The sequence below is a fragment of the Dufourea novaeangliae genome, unplaced genomic scaffold (genome assembly GCF_001272555.1).
Source record: "Dufourea novaeangliae isolate 0120121106 unplaced genomic scaffold, ASM127255v1 scaffold355, whole genome shotgun sequence".
NCBI lineage: Eukaryota > Metazoa > Arthropoda > Insecta > Hymenoptera > Halictidae > Dufourea > Dufourea novaeangliae.
Window position 1 is genome coordinate 91,748 of NW_015374251.1, and position 19,482 is coordinate 111,229.

The window sequence follows — 19,482 nt, forward strand, 5'->3', positions numbered from 1 at the left end:
TAATTATAACGAAATGGAAAGTTCAGAACGGGCCCGCCTGGAATGTGGGACCCGTGGTTAGAATCCCCTCTAGACCCCCTTGATTCGGCCCTGGATTTATCGTGTAATACGATGCCATATGTTTCTATCGGTATCCCCGTTAACGTTGCACTTCTCGTCGGTCGAACTCCGAACCTCGATAAGTCTTCTTAGTATACATATACACAAGTACAATCAATAAACGCGTGCATCACGGCCGCGTAAAATCGAATGATTCGATTGCTCGGTCTCGCGACGAGCTGATATTTCGATTAACGGCGATCCTGACGAACGAGATCGCAGGACAGGATCTCTTTCGAACGGACGTGGATGGAGAATTATCAAAATACATGTACCCTATGTACATAACTTCGTATAATTTGTTGCGAGGCGAGGATACGTCAAATCGTTCGACGGTTGTTATGGCTAATTGATAGGGACGGAAGTGTATCGTGCCCTCGACAATCAGGACGGACGATAACGACGAATTATGCTCGTTTGTTCGTCCGGTCGGACATTGACTTTCTTTACTTTTTCCCCATTATCTACCGGTTTCATCGTTTTCATCGCGTTTCCGTGGACTCGTTTTTAAATGGCGGTGGCCTTTTTCGGTTTCATCTCTTCCAGTCTTTTGCGTTCGTTCGAAACCACGCGAAGACTTTCAAGTATTTCCTAAGAATTCGTCTCGTGCCTGAAACCCTTGTTCTCCAGGCTCCAGTGATACAACAGACGCTTTCTCGTCCTGGCTCGAATGATCGAGGTACGGGAACGATTTAGAGAAAAATCGCTGAGCGTCGATTCAGAAGAGCATTCCGAAGGAACGAGGGAATTATCTCTCCACAGACTTCTATACAGGATGAGTCACCTGACACGTTTGCACTTCAAATACCATTGTTGTTTTTAAAAATCCATCGCATGTCTTAAGGACAATGGTGAATGGTTCAATGGGGCTCATACGATACCAAAAAATTTTTGTTTTTATGTCATTATTTTTAGAGATATCAAGGTCACATTCATTTTTTAAAAATGGAATCACATTTTTTAAACATCTACAATGATATTCCCTTTCATTAGGAATTCAGTGACTGTAATTATTCAAGGTAATTCAAGGTCACGGAAAAAAGGCTGGTTCCAATTTTAAAAAATTAAGGTGACCTTGATATCTCTAAAAAAAAAAAAAAATAACATAATATTTGAGGTGCAAACATTAGGTGACTCACCCTGTATATATGTATAGAAGTCTGTGAGCCTCTCATTCTTCAACTTCACGTAGGATCGATCAATCGCTTTGGAATCTCGATCGATGCACGTAATCGTCGTGGAGGGTAATCGATCAGAGCCTGTCTGTCGGGTTTCACGGATGTATCCATTTTTTTTTTTGTTCTTTTTTTTATACACCTACGCTAGTCGTCGAGCGAAGGCCAAACCGTTTTCCGCGGGATAGAACGCGAGACAAAACGAGTAGGACGACCGGTAGGTGAAGAATGAAACTTGGATACTTACGAGAATCGACGGTTTTCACAAAGGCTCGTACCTTTCTCCCCTCGACTCGAGCACCATTTTCCTAATCTTTCGATTCGTTCGTTCCAAAGTTCTCTCGGTTCATCGATATCCGTTGCCGCGTAGCGAACGACCGTTTCCTACGACACGGTCAGACTAGAGGCGGCAATATCGGCGGTTCGGCAACATTCGAACCGATCTCGAGACAAAACGATAGATACTTTCGTTGCCGTTCACACGGTTAGAATATATAGGTTACGGAAAAGAGTGCAACAATAGTACCGTTGCAATCGTTAGAATGGTTATAGGTATACGAATACACATATTTCCTTTTTCGTCCTATCGACCACACCCCGGCAGGTCCATGCAATTGGAAAGATACGAGTTCGCGTAATTTTCGAACGAATCGAACATATTAATTACGCGTCTTATTAAGCGTGTTCCAATAAACAAGTATATCGTAACGTAGTTTCTCGTCCCCTTATTCAACGGGCGATCCAATCTCGTTCTTCGATCGGGCGGGTTCACGTGGTCTCGACGATATCGATCGATCGATCGATCGATCGACCGAGTCTGGTATTCGTGGAATCCAGTATCGGAATCGTTTGCGGTGTTTCTCGATTCGTTACCGCGAATAGATGCGTGGTATGCTTGCTGGTACAGACTCGTCTCGATTATTGTCCAGGCATTATCACCATCACATGGGGGAGGGGGTGGAACCATGTCAAGTGCATACTTTGTTGCCTCTACCCTTTTGTTGTCGAGACTCGAGCTTCGGTCAAAAAACGAATTTACGAGGATCTGAAACATTTCTCCCTACAAGATTATTGTCCCAGCGCGGACCCGAGTTCGGGACAATAATCAAGAGGAGTCTGTATTTTCGACGCGAAGCCTCGAATGGTGACGATCTCGCGAAGACAGTGGTTCCTAAGACGTGGAACTCGTTCAACGGTAGACAATATATACGAACGAGTCTGAAAATAATTGGTCCCGGAACATTTTACATTCGAGGTACGACCAGAATAACGATCGGGCGATTTCGTTCGGATACCGCGAGACTACGCGACCTTTGCTCGAGAATCTATTTTTCTACCAAAAATTAAGGGAAAAACCGAAAAAAAAAAACAAACAAAAAAAAACAGAGAATGAGTTAACACTCGACCGTGATGGCGATTCGCTTTTCTCCTACAGGACAAGTCTTAATAGGCGACGCAACTTCTCGTCACGGTACCGTAACGTTACTCGTAGCCCTCTTTCTAGGCTTCTATACACAATTTCCGACCTTGTAATGAACCACCGATGAAAATAATCGAACAAGTTGACAAGTTCATATCGAATGCATACCGATCGTGTTCGACGACCGATCGGACACAATACTCGGGAGTTAGAGATATCGATTACACGTGTATATAAATAATACGTGTACACTGGTAATTAATATACCCGCGTTTCAGTTTGTGCAGTTTTAAATACACGAGTGCACGGGTCATAAAATACACGGGTACATGGGTAGTGAAATACACTGGTTCATGAGTAGACGGGTAATAAAATACACGGGTAGGGTAATACAGGGATACACGGGTAGTGAAATGTAGGGGTATACAAGTAGTGAAATACACGGGTACACGGGTAGTCAAATACAGGGGTACACGGGTAGTGGAATACGGGGGTACACGGGTAGTGGAATACGGGGGTACACGGGTAGTGAAATACACGGGTACACGGGTAGTCAAATACAGGGGTACACGGGTAGTGGAATACGACGGTACACGGGTAGTGAAATACACGGGTATACGGGTATGGAAATACACAATAGTGAGCCATTCCACGGACTTTGTATACGATGAAATTAATGTCATAAATGACGTTAATGTTGAATTTCAAACATAACGTCATGCGTTTTGTTTTATAATATTAATAGGATGTTAAGAGTTTTCATAAAGTGTCTGTAAATATTGGCGTTCTTCGATTTCCGTAAATTACCGAATTAATAAAATTTAGGTAGTATAAACTATACATATACCTTTCTATATGTTACGATAGATGATAAAAATAAATTATCGAGATGGTCGAACGAAATGTTTACAGTTTATCTTGGGAAAGCGATAGAAATGTTGTAAATTTAAAAAAAATAATGGCTAACTACGACCGTAATTTCCCGTATGTTCAGACGTGGAATGGTCTGTATCTGCGTTTCTCAATACCCGGTGTATCCGTGTATTAAAAACTACACGGACTGAAACACGATTGTATATATTAATTACACGTGTATTTTTAATACACGTTTCAAAACCACGATCTCAACTCGGGAGGCGCAGTTATCGACTAGGGAAACGATTCGAGCGGCTCGAGAGTCGACACTAACGACCAAGCGTTCTCAATCGTTTATAACACGTTCGCGATCAAGCGACCGGAGAATGACAACCGCGGACAGCTCGAGAGATTTGATGAAAGACGCGTCCAACGAGCGATATTTACTTATTTCACGACGATCAAGTCGACTTGTTTCTCGTTAGAGGTGCATAGTTGGCATTTGCCGGAAGTAAACTTTTAGAAATTACCTTCCTTCCCGTTACCCTTTCGTTCTCCAATATTCTTCTCTTCGTTCTCGCCGTGTCACCATTTTTCGTCGCTCGTATCTTGTCCGCTATAGTCGTTGTTTACGCTTTCTGCCGAGAATATACCGGCGTCGCGGATTTTTCATCGTCTGGACGAATAGGCGCGTTCGAAAATGCTTCTCGATGGCACAAGAGACATACGATACGACCGATTAACGGGTGCGTGTCCGAAACGGTAACGAAATAACGAATGATTCCCGTGGGTTGCGTTCTTTGCAAAGAATTTGGACCGAAGTTTCCGATGCAGGCGACCTCTTCGACGAGTAATTCCGTTCCGTTACCGTATCGAACGTCTCTTCGATGAAACGGCGGTTCGCCGCGTAAAGTCTCGGATTGCGTCGAATGTAAAACAAGAAGCGAAACACTCAATAAAGAGAAAAAAAAAAATACAGGATACATACTCGAAATTTATGAAACATTACCCGCGTAGCTCCGTTTATTCGCGAAGCTATAAATCAAGTCTGTTGTTCTCTCGACCACGCGTCCCATGACTATACACGTTCACACGTACACCCATATTTTTAAGATGTTTTGTGCATTTATAATGTCATAATAAAAGTTTCGGATCGTGTCACGACAAAGATCGTTGTTTGCCCGTGCGCGTAAACGCTATCACGGACCGGAAAATAGTTGGCCCCGAATGTTAACGTATCTTAACGATTTATATCTAAAAAAATTGCTCCCAATTTGCTCCTTCCGAATTTGAAATTGCTACCCCAGCACCGTTAATAGTTAATGAGATATTCGCAAAAGAAAAGGTAACAATTTGTTGTTAACAAAATAGGTTGTAAATGACCTTTTTACACAAATATTATGGTACCAAAAAATTGCTCCTGATCTGTTTTATAATAATCAATAGTCAGATATCTCAATAACTTTGCTCGTGAGGGTACATCTCACCATACGGGGTCTCTGCCGCCTCCACCGGGGGTTCTGTGACCCCAGGATCTCACCACAACCGGGTCCCTGGCGCCTCCACCGGGGTTCTATGACCCCACGACTTCACTAGGCGGGGTGTCTGGCGCCACCACCGGGGGTTCTGTGACCCCTGGATCTCACCACACGGAGTCTCTGGCGCCACCTGCGGGGATTCTACGACTCCACGATCACACCACACGGGATCTCTGACGCCTCCACCGGGGGAGAGATTTCGCTGTTGTTGTTAACAACAAATTTTTGCTTTTTCTTCTGCGAATCTCTCATTAACTATTAACGATGCTTCGGGAGCAATTTTTTGAGATATAAATCGTTTAGATACGTTAACATTCGGCGCCAACTATTTTCCGGTCTATCACGGCGTTCATTCTCTCATTTTTATCTTCCGGTTTGTATACCTTTTTCGAGAATACGACGGCAGATGGCTGCACCAGTCGTCGATCCGCGATAACCGTTCATGATGGCGATGACAGGTCAGGTCAGGTAAGGGTAAACGCATGAAATGAATCGTGATTCGTAGGAAAACATTCCAGATGTTTCGCAGGTACAGTAGTAGCTTGTTTATTCAAACATTCGGGGCTGTAGAGTGCTAAATCTCCAGGAATACTAAATTAAGCAAACTTCAACCACCCGCGAGCTCTTTTGTTGACGTAGATTCATGTAGGGTGGGCGGATGTACGCATTGTTCGATCACCATTGCCACCGTTACTATCTCCGTTAGTATTAGAGGTACCAAAATAGTTTATTCATGAATATCATTGGGTATTAAAACTTTCTATTAAAACAATATTATATATACCGCAATTTCTGCGACGAAAAATATGCGAGTTAAACGCGACACCGTACGTAACCTGGCAAGCAAACTCAGATTCCGCTAGGGGAAAAAGTGACGTAAGAAAAGGGCCTCCTATCACTTGGTAAATTTATTTCAAGTACTGAACAAAATCTTAATGTCGAATGTTAATTTGATAGAAATTTTAGTAATTCCCGATACCAAGTGGTACGAGGCTCTTTAATACACCACTTTTTCCCCTAGTGGAAGCCGAGTTTGCTCGGTATACGTGGCGAGATAGTGGGATGCACCCATGCGTGTGAACAAAGGGCGTACCTATGCTGCAAAAAAAAAAAAGCCTACAATAAACAGACCCCTACTGTGAAATTTCGAGCGAAACGATGGCGTTCGAGAACGAAAGTGACCGGCCGTGGTCAAGATCCCATTGGTTTGTTACGATCAGTCGTAGAGGTGTCGCCACACGGCAAGCATCGACGAGGCGCACTGGCGGGCATTCCTTCGCGTCCTTCCGGTTCCAAACGAATGATTTGAAACGCGAACATCACGGTTGGTTTTTCTCGTCGATATTTTCGATCTCCCGGGTGTGTATGTATTACGAGTATACGGTTTATTCCGCGTGACCCAAGTGTTTGTGATAAACGTGATTCGAACGAGATCCACGATGCCCAAAGAAGTCGGAGAGGATAGGACTGGGAAGTGTCAACAAGTTGCCGGTAAGTGAGCCGCCTCTTTCGTTGGTTAGTTTCGTTTGCGAAATAGACGAGTTACTACGTACTTAATTATTACGAATATAAGTCATTTATTTTACTCGTATTCGATCCGTACCAGAGTACCTCTATACAGTGTAGTCGATAAAAATTGGCTAAAGCTTTGGACTATCCGGTATATTTACGGTTCCTTTGTGAAAAGTTGACGGTTATATCATCGGTACAGTACATACATCGAAGCACGCGTGCGCGCGCAAACAAACAAACAACACATTGGCCGTAGGTGTAGGGGCGCGGATACGTCCGTCCTCGCGTTGTGTACACTTTTTAACAGATAAGATAAACCATGCTAAGAAGAGAGAAAAAACGAAAGAAAGGTCAAGGATGAGAGTGGAAAAAAGGATAGAGGGAGAAAAGCAAAGCGAACAGAAAACTGAGAATCGCGTGCACGATTGAGCGCGTCGAACAAAGAAAGGAATTGCGGTCGGGCGATCAGGCGAGTGTTTTTCATCTGGAGTCACGTCTGTGCCCCTGTCCTACGCGAATCTGGACGTCTGCATTAAGCGGCGTCTACACTTGACAAGTTGAAGTCGTTCAAAGTCGCCTGTGTAAATAGGATTTTAAACAAGTCGAAACGATTTTTAGTCGTTCAACTAATAATTCCCCGTTGGTTGAACAACCTGATGATTTAAACACCTTAAAATCATATTTCACGGGCGACTGAAACAGAACGTTCATAATTTTATGAAATCGCTCGTAGACGGACGAAAATGTCTAAATTAGATTGGAATTAATAAAATATAAATACATTTATAGACCTCTGTCGACACCAGGAATGTGTATGGAACAGTACAAGTAATACATAAAAAAATTTAAATTTAAAGAAAACCGCAATGAAAGGAATAATAAAAAAAATGGATTTAGAGGAATTAACCATTGCTAATGTAAAAGACAGAATTAAGTCGAAGCCTTCTATAGGGTAAATCTTTTTAGTCGATTGCCTAGTGTAAACGCTGCTTTACGCGCGACTAGTGCACGTACTTACGCGAAAAATCGAATCAGGCCGTCTTGTTCGGATCTCGGTCGTGCCGCGGAACCACGGAAATCACCCTGTGTACGTGGAGCTAGACGCGTGCGAGACACTGGCCGAAATTTCTATAAAGTCATCATCATTTCCATAGATATTTTCAAAATACCACCAATTTTACTGCTCCATCGATCTGTTTTCGTATTTTCATTAAAAAAAAAATAGAGGTTACACTATGTACATACCAACATAGAAACAGTGAAAAACAATTATTTTCCGTTGAATTATATATATATATTTTTTTTAAACAAATGTTATATTAATTTTTTGAAACCGATATGTAAGTACGCCTTCTTTAACACTAACCGTACCGACCACCGTTCAAATGATCGGTTTTACATACGGTACAAACAGGTATATAAAAGTCTCGGGTACGGTTAGTGTTAACTAATCCCAAAATGCTACTAAACACAAATCATTTTCACCGATTCGGAATAATTACAATTCACAAAAAAACAACTTTCTAGACATTTCTGCCAGTGTAGCTCGCGGTGGGGTTATCTCGTTAAATCTAGAAGAAACGAAGAATTCGAAAGAATCGAGCGACGGAGGAAAGAGGGGGGGGGGGCGCGTGGGACGTAGATGCTATGCCGCGAGCCTGCTCATCGGCCGAAATACTGCACGGTGTTCCGGAACCGTTCGCGACGATATCCGTTCTCGTTGCGCGTCGGCGAGCGTCGTTCGTTGTTTATTGTTCATTGTTCGTTCAGCGAACGCTGGGCGAAGGAGGATTTCGGGGGGGGGGGGGGCTGTCGAACGCGCGGGAGAAACGGTGGGTGACTAGTAAAGGTTTATTCCTCGAGCGGTCTCCCGCGTTTGGCCTGGCTCGTTCATCCGCGACGATCAGAGAGACACGGACAGAGAGAGACACGCGTGAGGAGACGAGCGAACGAACAAACGCGGAGAGGAAGGGATGGCTCGCGGAGTTTCGCGGCGTTTGCGAGAATCGATGCCGGAAAACCGCGTGTTCGAGACACACACACACACCTCGAATCAAGATGGCGCGTGTTTCGGTGCTTCGTCGCCATAAACGGAACAGATCGATCGCGTTCCTCGGTCGACGATCACGGCCACGGCCAACTCTGGTACAAGGCCGGAACATAGTAATTTTGGCAACGCTGTCGTTAGTACTATGAAAATTATAGGCCATTTATACATATTCGGACCGTGTCCGTTCCGTGTCCGTTCCCTCTCCGTTCCGTGTCCGTTCCGTGTCCGTTCCCTCTCCGTTCCGTGTCCGTTCCGTGTACATTCCGTGTCCGTTACGTGTCCGTTACGTGTCCGTTCCGTGTTCGATCCGGGCGCTCGGACTGTCGGTGCCACGGATGGCGACGGACACGGCACGGATGGGTATAATGGGCCTTTAAGGAGATATTGGTCGCATGTTGTAGTACCTGCTAGGTAAATTTACATGTGAATGAGTCAACTGGCCCTTATTAAATATGCTTATAAAAGCGACATATACAGTGTTACCACATCACATGTTCTGGAACTGTACTAGAGTTGGCCATGTGACGGCAGAGCGACCACGACCAACCCAGTCCCGATTCGAACGACGAGAATCAAGGGAAACGCGAGCCGAGCACCGTCGAACCTACGGCGACAGCGGCGGCTGTCTGATCCCAACCGGTTCGACACCTGGTCGATTTTCGCCAATGCGACAACTGAATCCCGAGTCTCTTGCACTCGTGCGCGTACGCGGTGAACGATTCGCAGTAGCAATTCTCGGTAGGGCACTCGCACATGTCCTGCAGGCAAGCCTTGTAGTACATCGTCGGGTTCACCTTCTTGTGGCACGCGTCGAAAATCTGGGATCGCAACCGATTGCACAACCTGCGAAATCGATCAAAATTAGAGATGGCAGGAACAATCACCGTGAGTTTTCACGGTGATTCGTAATTTTTCGCGATCGTTTCTGATACGATCAGTGGAGGACCTATATTTTATAAAATTACTGGAACCCTACATTTCCATAGATTACGTTTCCATGACATGAAACAAACTCGGTCATTTTTTAACTTTCACGATAGATCTGTCTATAGATGTCGGGAGTCACGTTTATTCGTCTTTAAATCAGTTCGAATAACGAATAAAATCGTATTCGAATAACTCTCTAAAGCGAATAACGAATAATTTTTGGTTGAATAAAATCGTTATTCGTTATACAATTTGCCCAACTCTGAGTTTAGACGTTGTTGCTTACCGGTGATCCTTTCGTCCTCTGCAACGTCTCTCACGGTCGAGATTAGCCGCCGGTTTAGGTCTGACGCAACTTCTTTTCGCTCCAACCGCCCAGGACTGACCGAACGGTTGCGGATCCTGCAACAGTCTGCCCCTGCGATTCGTAAAATCGTCCTTCGGGAGGGAATTGAAGTTTCCGCAAAGACCGCAGAGCCGTCCTCTGTACGAAGTCGGGGCGGACACCTCGAGAAAACTGATGCCGTCCCATAGAACCTTGATGCCGATCTGCGTGCTCACGATCACGCTGTCCGACGTTCGGTTCACCTCCAATCGGTTCGGCACCCGGTACGGCACCTCGACCTTCTTCCCGTTCACCTTGACTCGCATCTTTTGACCGAGATTCACCTTCAGATCGCCGACCTACGATCACCGTAGAACACATGAAGATCCGCGCACGCGTTTATGACATTGTTTTTCTGAACTGTGCAGGGAGATCCGTAACCGAGTCGAGTTTTTTCCCACCTTCACGGCGATCGTTTTGGTCCACGCGGAGAACTTGGTCGATTTGGCGTCGTTGGTCACCCTCACGCTGAACGTGTGACCCGCGCAATCGCTGGCCAACTGGTACTTGCAAGCTCCCTTGAAGCTGTAAAACTTCCCGTCGAACGTGCGATAATGGGGATCGCCGAACACGGTGCAGACACCGTCGCCTGTAGACAACACGAAACCAGAGTGTACATATTATATAGTATTACAGTAGACTCTAATTATATTGCCATGTTCGGGGGGGGGGGGAGCACTGATCTGTATACAGGGTGTAACAAAAATGTTGCCCGACCCGGAAATGGGGCACTCGAGGGGTGAATTGGAACAAGTTTTTCCTTAACAAGAATGTAATCTAAGGCTTCGTTAACGAGATATTAACGAAAAATCCCGACCAATCACAGCGCGAGTTTGCCAGCCGGAGGTCCCGCGCTAGCGGTGGCTACGTACTCCGACTTGTAGGACTAGTGATGGGCACCATCGACTAAAAACTATCGACTAAGTCGATAGTAACCAACGACTACTTTCAGTCGACTAATATTTGTCAATCGTCGACTACTTTAGTCGCTTGAAGCGACTAACTTGAGGCGAATAATATTAGTCGCTTGAAGCGACTACTTTAGTCGATTAAATTTAGTCGCTTCAAGCGACACGCTCGAACTATCGAGCTATTGATCGCTATTGACTGGATCTTGATTATCTTCTTCGTGATGCAAACGAATTGTAATTTTTCCATATATTTTTTTATGCATTACCAAGAACTGTGCAAATTATTGCTTATAACCTAATTGATTTTCATAAAAAATTTAGAGCAGTTAATTTTTTAACTGCCGATATTAAATAGCTTACAAAAAATCGAATGTTAGTAATTGTTTAAAAAAACTTCTTTACCACTTATATTTTTGAAATTCCATCTATGAACTAATAGATTTTCAAAAGGTAAATACACCAATGGTGCTGAAAAGTTGATGACATAATCTATACATAACCTATAAAGCAAAATTTCAGTTGACTAAAAACTATCGACTAGATAGTCGATAGTATGTTGCGACTAAATAATCATTAGTCGATAGTTTAATTTAGTCGATGGTGCCCACCACTAGGTAGTACACGGAACGGATGTGTATAAACGGGCCTTAATAGTCGAAATATTACTTTCGACGCAGCGTGGACAACACTGGCCCTCCGGGTGTTCCAACCTCGAATTCGGCGGGCAGGGTAGATTCAATGACGGGCACATCGGCATCACGCAGCGCACCTTGCCCTGAGTGCAAGCGCATGCCTTGCACGAGTCAAGCTTCCAAGTTTCACCATCCTGCCTAGGGCAAAAAAAGCACCTTTAAACCCCGGGGAAACTGGTCGATAGTCGAAATCTGTCGAAACTCGCGGTTCACGTGTCGAACGGGATAAGTCGAACCGACGAAAAATACTCGCCCCGTATGTTTTGCCGGCGTACGAGCACGATGGTCGAACCTCCTCGATCTCGGGACACTGGGGACAACAACGACCCGGTAGAACGATCTGATGCTCGTTCGGACAGTCGTGGACCGGGCAGGTCTCTCGGACGCAGCTCACAGCCGAATTAGAGCAGCTGCATCGCGTGCATTGGTCCGCGTAGAACTGCTTCCCCGAATTGTAGATCATCGTGCCGAGCATGCACGCGCCTTTCGGCGGTGACAGGTATCGCCCGCTACCTGTTCGCGTCAGTCGGGAAAAATGGTGGACCAGTGTAAAAATGAGGTGATTCGAAACAAGTTTTTCCTTAGCAAAAATGTTATCCGTGGCTTTGTTAAAGAGATAGTAACGAAAAACTTGTTTCAAAAATAGTACAAACTAATACAATAATCATTTTTTAATTTTTCACAAAATGGGGGGGGGGGCAAACTTCACGACACGTATCGAAAGCACGATCGAAAAGGGTCGTGAAGGTCTCGAGGCAGCTAAAAACCCACCTTTGCACCGGGGACAACACTCGCCAGAATCGTGAATTATTCTCGAAGACGGGCAGTGCAGCACCGGACAGGCTTGTTTCGCGCAGATCAATCGTCCCGCGTTGCATCTGCAGGTCACGCATGGATCCTCGGTAGTCGTCACGGTTCTGTCCGCCGTCACCATTTGTCCGTTCACGTGGCATCCTGCGGAGCCAACAGAAACGAATAGTTTGTACAACAAAAATATTGGAGGACCCGTAAATGGGAGACTCGTGAGGCGATTTGAAACAAGTTTTTCCTTAGCAAACATGTTGTCCGAGGCTTTGTTAACGAGATATTAACGAAAAACTCCGACCAATCAGAGCGCGAGTCTGCCGGCCGATCTCCCGCGGTAGCATCGACTACCAATCGCAGCGCGTAACCAACGTTACCGCGGGAACTCGGCCGCTACACTCGCGCTCTAATTGGTCGGGGTTTTCCGCTACTACAGACTCCTCTTGATTATCATCTGGCTTGCTCTACACGATTATTGTCCAGTCGTTATCCCCCACCATTGTCAAGCGCATACTTTGTCGCCGAGTCTCGGGCTTCAGGCAAAAAACAAATTCACGAGGGTCTGAAGCATTTCTCCCTACGAGATTATTGTCCTGGCGTGGACCCGAATTCGGGACAATAATCGAGAGGAGTCTGTTATCTCGTTAACAAAGCCTCGGATGACATTTTTGCAAAGGAAAAACTTGTTTCATATCACCTCATGAGTCTCCTCGCGAGTCCATTTCAAAATCGTTGCTCCTGTCCCGCGGAACCTACCCGCGCATACGGGACAGCATTGACCCGGTGGGGCAGGAATCGGTTTCGAGCAAGGCGTGTAACAGTGCAATCGTGATTCGGTGATAACCCCAGCCTTGCAGGTGAATACTTTACACGGGTCATTTCCCTCCGTCCACTCGGTCTCGGACTCATGGTACACCCCGTTTCTTGTACACCCTGTCGATTAGAAAATCAAGAATTTTCGTTACGCGAAAAAAGTCACGAATGAACGATGGTGGTGCCGCGTCGCTCCGAACGAATTCAACGGAAAAGTACCGTGAAATACTTAAGCTCTAGATCGCGGGCAGGGCAGCACCTCTGGTATCCGCGATTAACTCCTTGCCTTACAATTTTGTTTACGACTTCTGTCTCGAGAACTACTTTATCATTAATATTTTCCTCGATAAAAAAGGAATTCTATTCTTATGGCCAGACTGTGTATTTTTATGGAAAATCACAGTTTCTAAAGTAATTCGAAAAGACCAGAGTAAATGCATGACTTCCCCATTTCTTTTAAGGATCTCATTATGTTCAGAATCATATAAAAAAAAACTCATTACATCTCATGGAAATTTGTTCGTTTCCTCTATTTCGCAGAGCTCTGTAAATGCATAGAATCCGCAGTCTGCTTATGGCAACCGTTACATATATTTAAAATTATTATTATCTTACATTTATTCTAAAGCTCAGAGGTTCGTACCAGCGAAACAGTATTTCACGTCGATTCAAAGAACACGAGTAACATACATGTTCACTTGAATTCAGTTTGAAATCGTTATCACGTGTCCGACTCGATGTTATAAGGCAAGGGGTTAAAGTGTTTCTCGAGTTACGAGAGGAATTTCGTTGGTCGATTGGTCGCCCGCGAATAGGGACGAGCTTGCGTCACGGTTAGCATAATTAATAGAGACAGAGTGAGATAAAGAGGCCGCGCGGTTCCCAAGCCGAAGTGTGCGTACATATTTGTTTGTCTAGGGTTCCCGGTGTAAACAGTCGGACGAATGGCGCGGCGATGCCGAAGTTCCTCGGGTTTATCGCCGTATCGACGAACAGAAGCGGCATTGTGCCGCGAGAACAATGCTCTCTACGGGGCCCCCGGGGCATTCCTCTCGCTGAACGACTCCGTCGTCCTCTTCTTTCTTTTACCGCGTGCTCGTGAACCGCGAGCAACCAAAGCGACCGAGCGTAGCGATTGTTTCGGACTACGGAGTAAAGTAGCCGAATATGAGACCCATTTTTTGAAGTGTGCATAATTTTCGATTAGAAGTACTTTCATTGAAATACGACACAGGTTTTAAATGTAGGAAGTGTACTTTATGATATGTTAGAAATTATAAACTGTGTCAGGCTACTTTACTCTACTACCAGAGGGATGGGATGATTAACGTTGCTATTCTGTTACCTTTACACCTGTGACAGCACTCTTCCTCCCGTGGCTCCAGCAACGTGTAACAGCCTTCGATGCTGGGACACTCGTGCTGCTTTCGGCACTCGACGAAACCGTTCTGTGGACAGAGATAAAAAAAAAGAAGAAAAAAAAACAAGGATGAGACGTGGATAATCATTTGCATAACCTAACTCTTTTTCTACACGATTTTCAAATAATACGGTCGAAGGAAAAAATTTTTCTTAAACACGATTTTTCGAGGAACGTATCTTCCGTGTAAAAAAAAGTGTATTATACAGATTCTACTTCTGGAAAAGGAAAGAGTTTCTCGTGGATGGGGAGGGTGGGGGAACTATGGTGGTCGCGGGACCGCGACGCGTCTCGAATTCATTCTCTGTTCGGGCTATCGGCTGTTCTCGCGTCCCCGAGTGATATATACCACAGGTTCCCTCTCTCTCTATCTCACGCTCGTTATCGCGACCTATAATTAAACCCTTGGGGGATATATCTCGCGGCCGAATTGCGTAAAGCAATTTAACACGGGTCACGGATAGTCGCGCAGCGACAGCCGAGAAGGTCGCGGCTCTCGAAAATAACAAAGATTACGACCGGTGAATGCGCGCGCATGCGCAGACGCGCGTTATCCGCCGTGACACGAGGTGTATGTATTACTAGAGATGGTGTGCAAAATCACTAACGGTGATTTATCACAGTGATCGCAGAATCACGATCACGAGTGTGATCTGTTTTCGTTGAGTGAATTTGTTATGATCCTACTCTTGATCCTTAAAACATACAGTTTGTAGATGAATTCTACGTTACTATTTGCGTTTTTAAAAATTAGTATGTATTCTTCGTTGTTTATTATTATCACTTGATATTATTTCAAGTACTGAAGTGAATGTTAAATCGAATGTTAATTTGGCATAAATTTCAATATTTCCCAGTACCAAGTGGTATGAGGTCTTTCCCTTATATCACTTTTTCCCCTAGCGGAAGCCGAGCTTGCTCGCGAGGGTACACTCACGTACAAATTCGGCTTCCGCTAGGGGAAAAAGTAATGTAAAGAAAAGACCTTTTACCATGCTCCTACGACTTGGGATTGGAAATTACTGAAATAAGTGCCAAATTAAGATTCGATTTAACATTTATTTCAGTACTTGAAATAAATTTCCCAAGTGGGTAGGAGGCCCTTCACCTACGTCACTTTTTCCCCTAGTGGAAGTCTAGTTTGCTCGTGTGTGTACACGAGTGGTTAAAATGAGGTTTTCGTTCTCCCAGTGAAATCGAAAGGAACAAGCCAAAGAGGAGAAATGGATGTTTCGCGATGATGTCGCAGTGAATACGGGATCCACATCTTCGATCCTCCCCCGAACGATGCGAAATCGGACGAAGTCGAGCCGGGATAATTGTGTCGCTCTCGCAGCTGGCACGATTCGCATCTGGAGTCCGGTGATCGCGCAACCCGAGAAAACAAGATTCTCCCCGCGAGTTCAACGAGTCAACGAACCAAACGCGCTGATAATTGCCGGACAGTTCTGCTAACATCGCGTCTATACTTGTGAACATCGTGCGACCCGAGTCGAAGCCGGACGATACTCGAAAGCATTTTTCAGCCCGATAGGTCTAGATAGCGTGACCGAACCGCGCGAGGCGAGACGACCTTTTCCAACGAATATCTATGTATCTCTGTGTATATGTACCGTATGGTATCGTAATCTACCGAGTTGCCCGGCTGCTACAAACGGCACTGTGGCAAGAGGGGTATTTCGCCGACCAATGGTTAAACACTGCAAGACCTTACGTCGTTACTACGTCAAAATGTAATCTAATTACAAAACCCAAATAACAATTACATTGTAATTATTTATGCTAAATTTACAATAAAAATTACAATGTAATTGGAATTGTAATTATCTCGCAATTACAATTTAGATTTTGTAATTAGATTACATACCCAACTTGGTATACGATCGCGTGTGTCTCGACGTACATACAGTACTGTCTCGATAAGTGCAACGTACTCGCGTCCGCTTCGAAGCCAATCATACAAAGGCGGAAAGGTTTTCAGCCTCTCATAAATTTGTTATTTACCCAAAGCCGAGCCCTTGCTAGCTTCTGTGTACTCTGTTTTGATTGGTTCCTCCAACCTACTCCCTAGTGGTAGGAATAGGCTGCTCATTTGCTCATGTCGCATTCGTCGAGGAATCACAGTAGTTACCTTGCATATGCAGTTGAAACACTTGGTGTTCGGGATCTTGTCGACGGTGAAATCTTCTCCCTCGACGTCGCACGTTTCTCGGCTACCTGCAATCAAACCCGCTACGCTAATCACGAAGCGAAAAAGAATATCCGGTAATGTGGAAACGGATCGACGCGTCACCGCGCGGTGAAGTGGGCGGCCGGTGCGCTTCGCGGTCGCACGATATCGATTTCTCGACGCGATGAATCCACACGATCGACCTTCGCGTTCCACGTGCCACGGTTCCTGCACGACCGTGAGCCCCGACCTCTTTTCCTCCGAAACGGAACGGAACGAGACGGAACAGGACGAGAGAAAACGAACCGGAACGGAACGAGACGGAACAGGACGAGACGAAACGAAACGGAACGGAACGAGAAGGGACGGGACGAAACGACACGGAACGGAACGAGAAGGGACGGGACGAAACGGAACGGAACAAGAAGGGACGGGACGAAACGAAACGGAACGGAACGGAACGAGAAGGGACGGGACGAAACGAAACGGAACGGAACGGAACGAGAAGGGACGGGACGAACCGAAACGGAACGGAACGAAACGAAACGGAACGGAACGAGAAAGGACAGGACGAAACGAAACGAACTGCTACTTACGTGGTGAGAGGTTCCCCTCGATCGTTTCGGGACGTGTACGTGTTCGATCCCGATCCGACGTGACGACGCGCTAACCAAAACGGGACAATACTCTACGGCGTATCGAGGATTCGCCGTGGAACCACTTCCACTTCCCAGTCGGAATCCATGATCGTAAATGATCCCCGGCTGCTAGCTCGGCGTAGCCACCGCCAATGTCCCTCTCGGGCGTCTCTCGCGCACGTATTTCCTGCACACTTCAAGCAACCTTCTTTAAAAACGTGCTTCAGCGACTCCCCCACTCGCGCAGTTCGACGCAACACCGCGACCACCTTTTTTTTGTCTTTCTCGTCTTTGTCGTCGTTGTCCGTCGCCGCTCGAAAAATCCACCGATTCGTTTGATTTAACACGGCCAACCCATTCCCCCGACGCGCGCCGATTTTCAAGGCCGTTCTCCACTTTCCCGTCGATCGAGCGCAACCGGTGGCTCGGCTCGTTTTCCGCGATCGACACCCGTTCGCCGTTCGAATCTGGTTCCGTTGTTATCCGTCCACCTCGGCGACGTGTTTTGTCGTTGATATTACGGAACAAGTGACGTCCGAATCGAGATAAGACGAGATCGAAAGCGCCCGCGGGAATCTCGATTCGAACTGCTTCAAGTGCGCAGGAATGAGTACCAGAAAGGACGCGACGTTAGCGTTCGCGACTCTGTTTCCTTCGCCCCTCTCTCTCTCTCTCTCTCTCTCTCTCTCTCTCTCTTTTTCTCCCTTCCCTTTTTCTCTTTCTTACATACACACACAGACACTCTTTGACGCGAGCACGATCCTCTCTCTTTCTCTCCGTGCCCCTTCTGACGCTCGATTTCATTATGCGAAAACCGCGAAAGCGAAGACCGTTCGCGATACATCGATACGTTTCTCGGTGAAATCGAAGGGTACGAGATTCGACTCGAGTGATGTACCATCGTGTGTGATGGGCCATCGTCGATCGAGCATTATCCAGGTGATTGCGTAACCCGTTCGGCCCGGAACCGATAGACAGGCGAACGAGCGAGCGAACCAGCGTGTCAACCAGTGTTGGGCACAATTATATTCGAATAATAGATTTTTTTGTAATCAGGTTCATGAACGTGAAATGCCCGATTTTAGTGATAGGTGTATTTGGGGTTATTTTTACGAATGAAAATTAATAAGATCGCTCCAGTTTCGTTGGGAAATTACTCGGTAGCACTCTAGTCTGTTGTAATAAGCTGTAAACATTCATAAAAGCTTTGCATGTTTTGCATACTGCGCTCTATTATATGCTTGTGTGGCGCTGCAATCGTTGTGCGCCTTGCCGCCATTTTTGTCGTGTTTAGGTTAGGTTGGCAGCCATTTTTGTATTAGGTCAAACGTGCTCGTTCCATTATATATTTTTCTCTTTATGTTTACTTATTGTCGTTTCAAAGTACTGTCGAATGTAGCAGTAAAATCAATTATCCGAATATTGAAGTTAATTAAAGTAAAGGATTAATCTCAGTTGGAGCACGGGAAGAAAGCAAGACAGACACGCGCATTCCCATCCCGGTCTACCGATACCCGAACGAACCGAGTCATCGAGTACGAGATTCGACCGGACTCGACGCAAATAGACCGACAGATAATGGAGATAGACTAAGAATAGAGCGTTTAAAACTCGTAAATGGAGCATGACGCGCCTTCGCGAACGGGGAACGCGATCGACTTTCGATCGCGGGCACGATCGCAATCGGAAGAAGAATCGAATCGACGTTAAATTCACCGACACAAGGAAAACCGCGAGTGGTCGTCGACGATCGAATGTCCGTTAATCGTACTTAAACTCACCTATTATACCCTCCGAGGCGTTGCACGAACCGATCGAGCAGAGCAAAGCCAGGATCAGAGGTAGGGAGAACAACGCCCACGACTCCATCTTCGCGTTCGATAGCCTTCGGTCCATCACCCTTTGTTCTCGCCACCGACGATCGACTGAAAACAGTAAAAAAAATCGTGTTTTCCTTCGTTCGACGGAGATTCACGGCGAACCGTGTTTTCTGACGGCCACGTGCTCGTCATGGAAAAGCTGATCGTTCATCGGGAATCTGTTCGGTCCAGCGCTGAATTCGACGGAGATTCA

General features: G+C 45.7%; 1 protein-coding gene across 1 annotated transcript; it reads right to left on the bottom strand.

Moving 5' to 3' along the window:
• Positions 1-8,944: 8,944 nt before the first annotated feature.
• LOC107192516 (BMP-binding endothelial regulator protein) lies at positions 8,945-19,278 on the bottom strand. Its single transcript, XM_015581795.1, has 10 exons — positions 19,191-19,278; positions 16,733-16,818; positions 14,527-14,629; positions 13,125-13,301; positions 12,336-12,518; positions 11,818-12,077; positions 11,539-11,698; positions 10,363-10,550; positions 9,863-10,260; positions 8,945-9,492 (listed from the first exon to the last, which is right to left on the bottom strand). The coding sequence occupies exons 1-10, from the start codon at positions 19,276-19,278 to the stop codon at positions 9,222-9,224; spliced, it is 1,914 nt and encodes a 637-aa protein (XP_015437281.1). The 3' UTR covers positions 8,945-9,221.
• Positions 19,279-19,482: the final 204 nt, after the last annotated feature.